At 57.3% G+C, this 13945-nt stretch overlaps 1 protein-coding gene across 1 annotated transcript; it reads left to right on the plus strand.

Moving 5' to 3' along the window:
* Positions 1-91: 91 nt before the first annotated feature.
* Positions 92-12958, plus strand: LOC144607202 (uncharacterized). Its single transcript, XM_078423882.1, has 9 exons — positions 92-192; positions 1098-1247; positions 2266-2371; positions 3641-3767; positions 4908-8468; positions 9003-9165; positions 11013-11172; positions 11787-11916; positions 12303-12958. Exons 1-9 carry the CDS (start codon positions 134-136, stop codon positions 12461-12463), a joined length of 4617 nt encoding a protein of 1538 aa, XP_078280008.1. The 5' UTR covers positions 92-133; the 3' UTR covers positions 12464-12958.
* Positions 12959-13945: the final 987 nt, after the last annotated feature.

The following is a 13945-nucleotide window of genomic DNA, read 5'->3' on the forward strand; positions in this document are numbered from 1 at the left end:
AGGAAGGGGCGGTGATTCTCTCCAAGTGACGGTTGAATTCGCGAGCAGGAAGGGCATGGGGCGGGACTGTGCGGTGCCAGTGCTGGTTGGATGAGGCGGGTGAGCGGGCGGCTGCTGTTTAGACGAGGCGACGATGAGCAGGGACCGCGCGGTTGGGTTCCTGCACCGAGCGCTTCGGCATCATGATGCCCGGTAAGCAAAGCAAAGCAACGCAACGCAACCAGGGAAAAGGTTGTGCAGTCGAGACCCGCACTGCGCATTTTGCACCAGATGGTGGTTGTTTTATCGCTGTTTCTGCTTTGCACTGCATGTTGTAACCCGCCCGGGCAGCCTACAAAGTTCACCGTATCTCGGTGAACGGGACAATCATGAACCGACTTCCATGAGTGCGGCATATAGTGCAAAAGAGAAAAGAATGTCGAATACAGTGTTGCAGTTGCCAAAAAAAATGCAGATTTAAAAATGCAAGGTTGGTTCTTGGTTCTTGATCCTCCAAAATATTCCAAATGGAATTTAAACTGGGGGTTTGGTTCAACGGTACCGCTGTCCAACGCTGGGCTTTATGCACAGCTGTGGAAATTCCCCGCCCAGCCTTCCCCGAATTCCCCCTTCCACCCACCGCGCTCCCCCTTTGCACCCTCACGGTTTTCTCTTCCCTCCCCCCGGCGTTAACCCCCACGCTTCCCCACCCCAGCTCCACGTTACCCCCCTCCCCAACCCACAGTTGTTTGTAATCATGACCATGTGTCAGACTCGCATTGTTACCGCGTCCAAACGTGCTACATAAATGCTGGCTGAGATGTGGAAACAAGGAGTTACAGATGCTGGTTAACACACAGAAGGACACAAAGTGCTGGAGTAACTCAGCGGGTCAGGCAGGTTCTCTGGAGAACATGGACAGGTGACATTTCAGGTCAGGATCTTTATTCAGACCGATTGTAGGGGTAGAAGAAACTAGCTTTCTTCTCCCCCCTACAATCAGTCTTAAGAGGCGTGGCGGACCGGTGTGAGGGCTGGGTGATGCAGGGGGAAGCCCACCTCTCAACTCGGGCCAGGGGCAACAATCCAACCATGCAGATTTTTCTAATCCCTCCTAGATCCTTGGAGAAGTGGTTGAAGCGAGCAGACCCCAACCTGGTGTTGCCGGATGGGACAGCAGCCTTGCACCTCGCCTGTGGGCAAGACACGGAAGCTGCACTCCGGTGTGTGAAGCTGCTCCTGCAGCAGGGCGCAGACCCCAACGTCAGGTGAGGCTGGCAGAGCGGGGCAGGGCGGGGTGAGGTGAGGTGGGGTGGAGGGAGACACCAGGCTGCACCGCAATGCAGGGATTCACAGACAACCACCTTATCTAGTGGTTGAGTAGGCTGGGACTCTATTCCTTGGAGCGCAGGAGGATGAGGGGTAATCTTGTAGAGGTGTACAAAATCATGAGAGGTATAGATCAGATAGATGCACGGAATCTCTTGCCCAGGGAAGGGGAATTGAGGACCTGAGGGCAGGTTCAAGGTGAAGGGGAAAAGATTTAATAGGAATCTGAGGGATAACTTTTTCGCATAGAGAGTGGTGGATGTATGGAACAAGCTGCCAGAGGAAATAATTGAAGCTGGGACCATCCCATCATTTGGGACAAGTTTGGAGGGATATGGACCAAGCGCAGGCAGGTGGGACATGTTGGCCAGTGTGGGCGGGTAGGGGCTGAAGGGCCTGTTACCACACTGTATCACTGTATGACTCTGTCTCAAATTCTACCACACCCCAGTGTGATATAGTGACAGACCCGTCCCCACTGGTACTGTACCTCAATGTGTTATAGTGACAGACCCGACCCCACCAGTACTGTACCCTAGTGTTATATAGTGTACATTATTGTTACACAGTGACATACCAATCCCCACCATTACTGTACATCAGTGTTGTACACTGGCAGAACTGTCCCCACCAGTACAGTACCCTAGTGTATACAGTGAAGACCCTGTACTGTACTCCAGTGTTATACATTGACAGACCTGCCCCCACCAGTACTAAACCACAAGATTATATATCGACAGACCTGTCGCCACCAATACCATACCAGATGTTATACAGTGGCAGGCCCATCCCCACCAGTACTGTACCCCATCTACCCCAGTGTTGTACATCGACAGATCCCTTCCAACCAATGTTATGCAGTGAATGTATTCATGTACAGTGCGTGTGTTGTGTGTTGGAACAAGATTGTCTGCTGACACCCAGTGCTATTGATGTCTGATTTTGCCCGTCATGTAGATCGTCTGAGGATCTCACTCCGCTACATGTCGCTGCCTCCTGGGGGTGCATCAAATGTGTGAAACTGTTGCTTAAAAATGGAGCAGACCCGACTCTCCTGGACCAGGTGAGTGTGTGCGGAGACACCACTCCCCTGTGACTGTGTAGGAGCCGGCTCCATGTGACCTGACTGCCGCTGCTGTGACCTGGGGAACACAGTCTGAAGTGCAGGGTGCAGAGGGAAGGGTTTGGGATATCTGGCTGTTGCATTGGCAAACCTCTCCTGAATCTTGGCTCTTGTGGTAACAGCCCAGGGAGCTATGAGGACGTGTGGGAGGGCGATTATGGGCAGTGTAGGGATCGGGGACAGGCTACCTTACGTGGTGGTGGAAGCTGACTATAAGTGGTAATGAGGGGATGGTGGGGGGGGGGGAGGGAGCTGGAGGCAGTTGGCAACAAAAAAGCGATCGCAAGGGGTGAGCCTGGGGCCAGTGGACTGAATGGCCACCTCCCCACCTGTAAGGTTCTGATAGGACACCCAGTCCCTGCTCTTGGGTACCAGTTAATTATATGTAATAGAGAAACAAGGAACTGCAGATGCTGGTTTACCAAAGGAGACACAAAGTGCTGGAGTGGTGCAATCTGAAGATGGGTCCAGATCTGAAAGGAGCCGATGCTGCCTGACCCGCTGAGTTGGGACAGGACATCAGTGAAGCGGCACAGAGTGCAGCGGGTAGAGTTGCTGCCTTACAGCGCCGGAGACTCAGGTTCGATCCTGACTATGGGTGCTGTCTGTACGGAGTTTGTACATTCTCCCTGTGACCGTGTAGGTTTTCTCCGAGTGCTCCAGTTTCCTCCCACACTCCAAAGACGTACAGGTTTGTAAGTTAATCGGCTTCTGTAAATGGTAAATTGTCCCAAGTGTGTAAGATGGAGCTAGTGTCCGAGAATAATCACGGGCCAGTGTAGACTCGTTGGGCCGATGGGCCTATTTCCATGCTGTATCTCTAAAGTAAAGTCTAAAGGCTAAACTCCCAACTCTTCCTCGGAAAAGCCACGTGGGATTGTTTGTCCACCCAGCATGACAGTGACATAGTACCCATTGTGAATGGTGAGATGCCTTGTCTCAAACTCCTTCCACGGTGGAGTCACCGCCACGAACTTGAACTCCGTTCCTGGGGTGGGAGCCGTGAGCATAATCTGTGCAGGGACCAAGGTCGGGCGGCGGGTGGTTGGGGTTTCTGCGTCACCAATCCCCACCCCTGCCGGACTGCCCCAGGTCGATACCAGTGAGGGGTTGGCCAGTGGCGGCTGCAAGCCCTTGGAGCTGACCTGGGGCAGGCTACCAGGTCGATCTGCCTTCTGCAGCATGACTCTCTCTTCATTCCCCACCCAGGATGGGCAGAATGCTGTGGACTTGGCCCGGGACCAGGGACACGTGAGGTGCTGCCAGCTTCTGCTGCAGTACCGCGACTACACTCTGCTGGAGGACTCGCGAGACGACGGTCCTGTCTTGCGATACGGTCAGTGTCTACCTCCTGACACCATTCTCACTGGTCATGGCGGCTCTCTGGGGGAGGGCGGGCGGGTGATCGAGCGGGCAGGTGAGTGAGTGGATAGGTAGGTGAGGGGGTGGGCGGGTAGGTTCGTGAGTAGGTAAGCGGGCGGTGGGTGAAGGGGCACATGCGTGAGTGGGTGGGTGAAGGGGTGAGCAAGCAGTTGGGTGGGTGGATGTGTTGGCAGATAGGTGGGTGGGTGGTTACCAGGTGGATGGGTGAGTAGGTACATGCGTGAGCGAGCTGGAAGACTTTCGGATGAGTTTGTGGATGGGTGAGCAAGTGGGTTGTGTGGGTGAGAAGGCAAAGGGTGTTAATGTGGTACTGAGCTCTGGACCAGCTCTCATCCGGATCTTGTTACCCTCTCTGGGCAAACCCCAATGGGGGGGGGGGGGGGCACTGGCAGTTGGATTGGCCTCAGGATCACTGTGAAACAGCTGATATTGGCTGGCGGTGGTGATGTGTGATCCATCTTTAAACAGCACGAATGGTATCCATTACCCCGGTGTTCGACCCCTTGTCAAACCCGTCACTCCGCACAAGACCTATGCTATAATTCTCCCTTTGATGCCATTAAGGTGAAAAGAGTGCAGAGATTTGCAAGGATATTAGCTGCACTCGAGGGCCTGAGCTATAGGGAGAGGTTGGAAAGACTAGAACGTCATTCCTTGGAGCACAGGTGGCTGAGGGGTGACCTTAATCTGTATAAAATCATGAGGGGAATAGATTGGGTGAATACACAGAGCCTTTTATCCAGGGGAGGAGAATCAAGATGCTGGGGGCGTTTAAGGTGAGAGGGGAAAGATTTAATAGGAAGCTGAGGCATAACCTTTTCACACAAGGTGGGTACATGAAGCAAGCTGCCAGCTGAGGCAGGTACTCTAACCACATTTAAAAGACATTTGGGCAGGTCCGTGGATAGGAAAGGTTTAGAGAGGGGGCACAGTGCTTTGGCAGCTCTCTTCTCTCAGCTGAGAGGGCAGGGTGAGGGAGACCCCAGCCGTTCCCTGTTGTCCGTCCTCTGTTGCCCGTCCTCACGCAAGGATGGGTTGGTGTTGAGCAGATCTATGGGCAGGTTACTGACTGAGATTTGCTCCTTGTTTGCAGTGGGCTTCCGGAGAGTGAGTAGCGGTCTGCACCCCTTTGCTGCTGGTGCCCAGAGTCGTGTCACCGATGCCCACAGGACCACCGGTCTCCCCAGAGGAAGAGAGGAATCTCCCACAGCCAGAGGGACGCGGCGCTCTCTGGCCGGCAGTGAGTGGGAGCTGGTGCCCGGCTCACCTGGGCGTGGGCAGGGAGTGAGGAGCAGCTCGGTGGGTGACCCGGTGGGAGAGGTCACGTCAGTCTGGTCTCGGGGTATATCGGCAGCTGCAGAGTCATGGAGTTCGTGCGACCCTGCCGACATTCCTAAGGGTGGGGACGAAGACAGGGGTGTCGGTGAAGCCAGCGAACTTCTGCCCGAGAGCTGCGTGTTGTCCAGTACCCGCCTCTCCAACTCCGGGCACTGTGCAGAGCAGACTTTGAATGGATTGGACTCTGCAGCAGACAGTGTGGGAGACCCTACACCATCCAGCCACGAGTTGGTCCTACAGGATAGCCGGGGCTGTGTCCTTGCTACCTCTCAACAGCTCCCTTTGGCTGCGAGCCCAGGACCACACACTTCAATTGATGACGAGAGCTTTCTGCCTCCATCCGCGGCAGGAGCCCCTCACCCTGGGAGCCAGAGGTCCCATACCTCCATCTGCCTTCACCCTGGGATCAACCAGCCTGATACCTCCATCTATCCTCACCCTGGGAGCCAGGGGTCCAATGCCTCCATCTACCTTCACCCTGTGATCAACGAGCCTGATACCTCCATCTGCCCTCGCCCTTGGAGCCAGAGGTCCTATATCTCCATCTACCCACGCCCTGGTTGTCAGGGGTTCCGTAGCTCCATATCCCCTCATTCTGCGATCAATGGGTCTGATACCACCATCTGCCCAAGCCCTGGCACCCAGCCGCGCCCAGACAAGTGTTTGGGTGACCAGCACTCTCCGCCCGTGCAGTGCGCTGACCAGTCTAGCTGCGCTGAGTGGCTCTCCGAGTTGGACTGTACCTGTGCTCCGTCTGTGAGATCCCAAACCAGCCGGTCTCCCTGGAATCCCCAGCTCACCGGATTGTCCGACTCCGAGCTGCGAGCGAGGTCGCCCAGAGGTGAAGGCACCGACGGGACCTCCACAGACCGGACCCGTGGGCGTTTCTTACCCGACCGGGACAAAGCGGACGAGGCTGATTTGAGCTGTGCCAATGCCCCAGATAATGGCAGCTCGTCCCTCGGCCTCTGGGAGGGGGCTGGTTGTTCGGGGAGCTCTGATCTCCCCTACTGCAGCTGTGACAGTGAATGCGAGGTGTTTGCCAGCGCGATAGTAAGCTTCAGCCGCAGCTACCGGTCGCAGCCGGACCAGGAACATCCGGCGATCCCGTCGGTCACAGGCTGTCCCTCAACCCCAGCCGCTCACTGCGACGCCTCGGCCCCGCGGTACCAACTTGGAACAGTACCGGAGCGGCCAGACCCCCAGCCTGGCCGTGAAATCCCGCAGCATTGCCCGGACTCTGAACAGATTCCTGGGCTCGGGGAGGACGGGGCGGATGGGGAGAGGACCGGAGACATCTCTAGGACAGATGGTTCTGAGAGGAGGTCCAAGGAGGTCAGGTCTTCAGAGGGAGGATCGTCACTGGGGGACGAGGGGCGGCTGTCTCCTTTTGTCACACTCCGCAGCAAGAGACGCCTGGCCACCCGAGCGCGGCAAACCCCTGAGTCCCCCCTCTTCGACCAGAGTGTCCCCATGGCGACCCGGACTAGGAGGGTCCGAGCCCGGCCCGGGAGGGGGGGTGGGGGTCTCCCCGGCTACTCCAGCTCCCAGCGCGACACCTCGGGGACCGGCGGGGACGGGGACCGTTCACCCCCTCTCGCCCGCCCCTCCTCTGGAGAGGACGCGGACTTGGACACCGTCCCGTTTGTCTGGGGTGAGGGGGCAGCGAGGGGCAGGGGGTCGGCTAGTTTTGACACCGTCCCGTTTGTCTGGGGCAGGGATGAGGAGTTAGCTGGCGCTGCCCAAGGACAGAGGGCAGAGTTGGGCAGGGATGGTGGGGCATCTGGGTGTGGGCAGAGGGCAGAGTTGGGCAGGGATGGTGGGGCATCTGGGTGTGGGCAGAGGGCAGAGTTGGGCAGGGGTGGTGGGGCATCTGGTTGGGGGCAGAGGGACATGAGGTTGACTAGAGCTGTCAGGGGTCCCGGCGGCGGGGTGGACTGGGGCGGGGGGGTAGCTGACCATGTCCAAGGTCAGAGGGCAGAGTTGGGCCAGGGCGGTGGGGCATCTGGTTTTGTCCGGGGTCAAGGTGAGGGGTCAGAGATGAGCCTGGACGCGGGGCGGACTGGATCTGCCAGGGGTGACGGGCAAGAGGCAGGGTTGGGCAGGGGTGGGGAGTTAGCTGGTCAGGGTCCGGGGGCAGAGGTGGGTTGGGGCGGTGGGGCACCTGGTTGTGACTGGGGTCAGTATCAGCGCTCAGAATTGGGCGGGGATGAGGAGTTGGCTGCCCAGGGGCAAGGGGTGGGGTTGGGCCGGGGCAGTGGGGGAGCTGTTTGTGTCCTGGATCAGAGTCAGGGGGTGGAGTCCAACCGGGTTGTGGCATCATCTGGTTCTGCCGCAGTCCCGCCCGGTGAGGTGGGGCCCGTGGAGAGGGGATTTGGAGCCTTGCCGCCATCGTACACAGAGAGTGCCGGCGGCAGTGGCCGGGCGGGGGCGACGGTGTCCTCTAACCCTGGGCAGCCCGATGGCTGTCTGTACAAGACGCTTGGCGCTCCGACCCAGGGCGGCAGTAAGGCCAGCGGCCCTGGGCCGAGAGAGTCCGAGACCCAGTGGGAGGGTGGGACTGAGGGTTCCTGCAGCCCTTCCCCACGGCCGCCGGCGGGCCGTGTCCTGAGCGGGGGGCTGGAGTGGCAGAGACCTCGGGGCCCCGGGGGGCAGCATCCCGTCTCCGTGTCCCCGGTGGGGCGCCCGCTCAGCGGGGGTGTGGGCGAGGCGGTGGAGTACCTGTACACGGACACGGAGGGCAGCCACAGCGTGATTGAGTGCTGCTACCCCAGCGGAGAGCATAGCCTCTGCCACCCACCTGCCCTTGCACCCAACCTCTGTCACCCCTCTACCCCCGAGACCAGCCACTCCCGCCACCCTCCCTCCGACCCCGACACCACCCTGGTCTATGACTGGAGGAGCTACCGGAGCAGCCGGGGTGGTCTCGGGGGCAAGGAGAACGTCCAGCCCAGTGATCTGCTTCCAAGCCAGACCAGTCCAAGTGACCGGCATCCGCGCCAACCCAGTCCGAGCGGCGTCTGTTCATGTGACCCCGGCCCAGGGAGCCCCTGTCAGAGCGACCCCTGTCCAAGCGTCGTGTGTCAGAGCCAGGCCAGTCCAAGAGCCCAGCCTCCAAGCACCCCCAAACCGAGCGGCCCGTGTCCAGCCCTGGCCGAGGTGTCGCCGCGGCTGCTGCTTCTCTCCAACATCCAGATCCTACAGCAGTTGCGGGAGTGCGGCCAGGATCCCGGACCCGTCACCGACCGCACCAGGGCCGTCTACCTGCTCCGTCTGCACCGGGCACGGAGGGAACCCCAGCGGCCGCCGGCGCCAGGTGAGTACAGGCGTATGACCCATTACCCCTTGGCGTGTGTGTTACCCGTGGCGTTGCCTGGCCTCTCCCTCACTCCGCGCTGGGTCAGGACTGGGCCTCGGCAATCTGGGCCAGACCCACCGTGGGCACGGGGCAGATGTGCCATCGGCTGTGCCCGCTGACTGAGCGATCCCTGGTGGGGAAAGTCCCCTCGCCATTTGGGCGATGAAGAGAAGTGGGAACTTCGCGACTGTGCCAGCGTTTCCCCAAATGCCCAACCACACCAAGACCGTCTGGTCGACGGGAAACGTGTTACTGCCGTATTCCCCTCGTTGACGTGAACTGTTTTGATCCATGGAGGATGTTTACGGGCCGTTGTGTGGACGGGCGGTGTTGCAGAGTGAAGCTGCCCTGAGTCACGGGCTGCGTCGTGGAGAGGGCTCGGTCTACTGGGGGTCAGTCAGGGCCAGTGTTCCCCTGCCCGTGGCCATTCCGGGACAGCGAGGGGAGCTGTGACTTCCGTATTGCCTGCCTGACCACTCTCTCTGTTCACAGGCTACAGCCCTGAGCTGGCACGGTGTTTGGACAAGTTCCAGTTCCCAGACTGCAGTCAGGATGAAATGGCCTTAGTGCAGCAATTCGATCAGCCCGATCCAAATCGCAAGTGGCGGGAGGGTCTGGTCAAGTCCAGTTTCAACTACCTTCTGCTAGACCCCAGGTAAACATGTGCCCCCTCCCTAAAGGCAAATGAGAGGTGGCTGGTTCAGAGGTGGAATCTTGCAGCCTCCCTCATCCAAATCATTGTCAAATCTGATCCAAACCTCCTGTCCTCTTTCCAAAATCTCCACAGACACGTGTTGCCACTTTCAGGGAACTATGCCTTGATCCAAATCTGATGAAAACAGATCCATAGGTTTTACCCTCGTATCATGTTCAATGGTGCTTTATTTTCACATGTACCGACGTACAGTGAAAAACTTTTTTTGCATACAGTTCAGTAAAATTATCGCCGTACATAATTACAATCCTAAATATATATAGAAACGCCCCGCTGATTCCATATGCAAGAGTCGCCAGTGTTTGGCGCCATTTTTAACGTCCCACCTGTAGCTGGCCATAAATTCCCTTTGCAGCCGTCGCCAACATCCAGATCGTCCCACAATCCTTCGTTCCTCTCCTCGTCCGGCCACCTTCGGCCTTCGTGCCCCAGAGAAGCCTTCCGCAGCCGACCTTGATGATGGATGGGTAAACACGGGTCTCTCTGCTCCTGAACTACCTGTCATGCTCTGCCCTTAGACTTTGCCAGTGAGCATCGCTTCCCACGTCTAAAGTTCAACAGTTCAACAGAGCTTTATTTGTCATTCGGTACCAAGGTACCGAACGAAACTACACATCTCATCTGCCAAGTGCGAGGTGTTGTTTCACTTTGTGAGGTTGAATGTAAGGGCTTTTCTGGGGGCTGCTCGATGTAAGTGTATTCAGTCAATGGATCTTAACAGCATTGTTACACCCTGGGATCTTGGAGTCCAAGTCCATAACTCGCTGAAAGTGGCAACACAGGCAAATAGAGTGGTAAAGAAGGCACGAGGTGTGCTTGTTTTCAGAGGACGGGGAATTGTACAAGTCAAGAAGTCATAATGTTGCTTTATAGGACTTTAGGTGGACACAAAATGCCACAGTAACTCAACGGGACAGGCAGCATCTTTGGAGAGAAGGAATGGGTGGCGTTTCGGGTCGAGACGCTGCATTTGGAATACTGTGAGCAGTTCTGGTTGCCCCATTATATGAAGGGCGTGGAGGCTTTGGGGAGAATGTAGGTTTGCCTGGATTAGAGGTTATTAAACTATTAAGAAAGGTTGGACCAATTTAGATGGGTTTTACCTGGAGTGTCAAAGGCTGAAGGGAGACCTGACAGAAACACATACAATTTTGAGAGGCAGAGGGGAAAAGATCGGGTTAATGGAGAGAAACTATTTCCACTGAGGGAAATAAAATAGGATGAATGCAGTCTTTTGCCCAGGGTAGGGGAATCGACAACCAGACGACATGGATATAATGTGAGAGCGGAAAGATTTAATAGGAATCTGAATGGGTACTTTTGCAAACACAAGATGCCGGGCATATGGAATGAGCTGCCAGAGGAGGAAGTTGAGACGAGTGCTATAACAACATTGAAAATATTTTTGAATTGGTACATGGATAGGGCTTTAGAGGGACATGGGCAAATGGGACTAGCCTGGATGGGGCATCTTGGTTTGCATGGATGCATTGGGTCGAAGAGCCTGTTTCTGAGCTCTTGACGCGATGGCCTGGGGTGTGGGTCTCAGATTAGCAAGTTACATGCAGCGTTTCAGGAGTGAAATTGTGTGTGTGTGAGAGAAAGAGAGAGAGAGAGATAGCGACAAAAGATGGCAGCATCTGTGGAGGTAGAGGGCTGTTGTATGTTCGGGTCGGGACCCCGAGATCCCTGCGACCCTGTTGTTACTCCCCCCCCCCCCCCCCCCCCCCCCCTCGTTTCCGTGTGTGGCTGCAGTGACCCGTGTGTTTTGTTGCTCGCTCCCTCAGGGTGACGAGGAACCTGCCCGTCCGCTGTCACTCGCTGTGCTCCTCCGAGTGTTTCCGCACATTTGTCCGCGCCATCTTTTACGTGGGCAAAGGCAAGCGGGCTCGGCCTTACTGCCACTTGTATGAAGCACTGACCCACTTCAAACGTGGCAGTCGGAAGGTGAGTGGGGAAAGTCTGAAATGGTTCTGACTTTGCTTTTGAAACTCCTGTAAACGCGAGGGACGAGTATGAGCATTGTTCCACTCTGCTCTGCAGATGTGTGTGTCAGACACTGGACGCTGGCTGGCTGCTGTAAGCCTGCAGATGTGCATCCAGTTGTGTTGGGGGGGGGGGGGAGGGAGGCATGAATGAATACCGGCCTGGGATGTGATCAGCCCTCCGTCATTCCAGGACATCCCAGGGGACCATTTGGCGCAATGTGTCTGCTGACACGCAAAGCAATATAATAATCTCAATCCTCCCCTTATTTCCCCATTCCCCATGAGGGGCGACACTGTGGAGCAGCCATAGAGTTGTTGCTCTACAACGCCAGAGACCCGGGTTGGATCCTGACCATGGGTTGTGTCTGTACCGAGTTTGTTCGTTCTCCCTGTGACCGCGTGGGTTTTCTCGGGTTTCCTCCCACATTCCAAAGATGTACAGGTTTGGCGGTTAATTGGCTTGGTATAATTGTAAAATTGTCGTTTATGTGTAGGATAGTGCCCTCCCCCATTGCCGGTACCCCTCGTTGCCAGGCACTATCCCCTCCCCCTGACGTGCGGATGCTCCCGCAGGTGAACGCCCGGCTGCAGCACATCGTGGAGATCTGGGGCACGGGATGCGGCGTCATCTCCTTGCACTGTTTCCAGGGCGTGATCCCGGCCGAGGCCTACACCCGTGAGGCGTGCATGGTGGATGCGCTGGGTGAGTGCAGGGTGGGGGGGTGTTGGGGAGAGTAGAGGGGGGCGGGGTTGGGGAGAGTCGAGAAGACGGCACCCGGAAGTATCGGGGGTTGTCGTGGGGGACGGGGTATGAGTATTGGGGAGGTTGGGGTGTGGGGGGGTATCAGGGTTGGGTCATTGTGGGGGCGTATCGGGGGGGGGGGTAATTGGGTGTCAGGCTGTTGTGCCGGTCGGTGCCGCTAATCCTGCCCTCTCCCCTCGAGGCTTGTAGTGTCCTGTGGGCTGTGTCGGTGAGGGGTCGAGGGGGGACTTGGGGTTGGGGTGCCGGTTGGGGGTGTGCAAGGTTGGGATGGGATGGGTGGGGTGAGGTGTTGTCCAGTGCCGCTAACCCTGGCTTCTCCCCGCCAGGCCTGGAGATGCTGACCAACAGGAAGCGGGGCGACTACTACGGCGTGGCCACCACCTGGTCGCAGCGGCGCCGGCGGCAGCTCGGGGCGCTCATGCTGCGGAGAGCCATGGACATCTTCCTGGCCGAGGGCGAGAGGCAGCTCCGGCCCGCCGACGTCTAGACCCGGACATGGAGGGGGAGAGGGGGGTGGGGGTGGGGGGCGGGGGGCGCTCCGGACCGGCCCGGCCCTTTCACCAGAGCTCGGTCCACCACCGTCTGTGAGACTAGGGGCAGCTCCTGCATTTCCCGCCGACGTCCATCACTAATGTTCATTCTTCCCGGGGCCTGCGGATTCCCAGCCCCCTCCCTCCGTGCGTGTGAAAGTTTTAACACTGCTTTTAAATAGTTTTTGAACGCTCGCCCTATTCACTCCCTGTCGGGGTGTGGAACGGGACATTCTCTGCGCCAGGGGGACGAGTGTTTGTTGTAACCTCGCGGGGTAAGTCGGTCTGGTGCTGACGGTGGCGGCCTGGGGAGAACAACAACTAACTTCCCCAAACGGGGTGCACCCGATGCTACCGCGCCGTCGCCGTGACTGCGCCTGTTTCTCCGCCCGCCGCTACCTCACAGCGCCAGAGACCCGGGCTTAAACTAAAGTTATGATTTATTTTTTAAATGTGTTGTAATTTTGAGGAAGCGACGGACTGACTCGGACTGGGGTTAACGTCGGTATCTGCCAGTGTACGCTGTCCGCCGTGAGTTTCTGGGCAGATGGCGTGCAGCGGGTAGTGCTGCTGCTTCCATCCCGCCAACCCCCGCCCCCACCCATGGGAGCTCTGAAACCCTCACGTCTCCGAAAGATGTATCATGTTCCTGTGGAGAATGGATGAGTGGTGGGTGAGAACTGGCTGCGGGTGCTGGGAATGGGCTGGCATGGATTTCATGGGCTGAATGGCCTCCTTGGGTGTAGTGAGGGAATGTATGGGGGGGGTGGCTATTGTCACGGGGAAGGGCCGGTCCTAAAACAACCCTGGGGCCAATAGTGTCCACGGAGACGTTGACATCCAGGGCCTCTCTATCTTAGACCAGTAACGCTTCATGGGAAGTGCGGTTCCCTTCTAACTAATGTTCTCTATCTCCACTCTTCCCCTGTCGAAGAAAGGCTCAGCCGCGTAAAACATTTGTCACGGAGTCAAACAGCACGGAAACAGGCCCTTCAGCCCAACTTGCCCACAATGCCCCATCGACTCTAGTCCCACCCGCCCACGTTTGGTCCACCTTAGCTTCATTTTTCCAGGTACCTGGTCCTGCCTCTCTCCCTGGTCATCTCACCCCTCCCCTGGTCATACAGCCCAGATAGAGTGGGATGGCTCTGTTAGTAAAGAATTAAATTCAATCCTCAATAAGAAACCCCCCACCGACCCCCATCACTAGCCCACCAATCCCACAGAGACGTCTACAAAATCTCTCCCACGCAGTGGAATTCATTGCCACAAAAGGCTGTGCAGGCTGTCGATGGATATTTTTAAGGTGGAGATTGACAGATTCTTGATTAGTAAGGGTGTCGGGGGTTATGGTGTGAAGGCAGGAGAATGGAGTTGAGTGGAAAGAGACCAGCCACGATTGAATGGCGGCGTAGACTTGATGGGCTGAATGGCCTCAT

Source organism: Rhinoraja longicauda, chromosome 28 (assembly GCF_053455715.1).
Source record: "Rhinoraja longicauda isolate Sanriku21f chromosome 28, sRhiLon1.1, whole genome shotgun sequence".
NCBI lineage: Eukaryota > Metazoa > Chordata > Chondrichthyes > Rajiformes > Arhynchobatidae > Rhinoraja > Rhinoraja longicauda.

Bases quoted from the DNA above. Each gene is read 5' to 3' on its own strand.
- LOC144607202 (XM_078423882.1), top strand. From the start codon at position 134: ATGAGCAGGGACCGCGCGGTTGGGTTCCTGCACCGAGCGCTTCGGCAT. The intron at 1,248-2,265 runs GTGAGGCTGGCA...CCCGTCATGTAG, and splicing joins GGCGCAGACCCCAACGTCAG to ATCGTCTGAGGATCTCACTC. The intron at 9,166-11,012 runs GTAAACATGTGC...TCGCTCCCTCAG, and splicing joins TACCTTCTGCTAGACCCCAG to GGTGACGAGGAACCTGCCCG.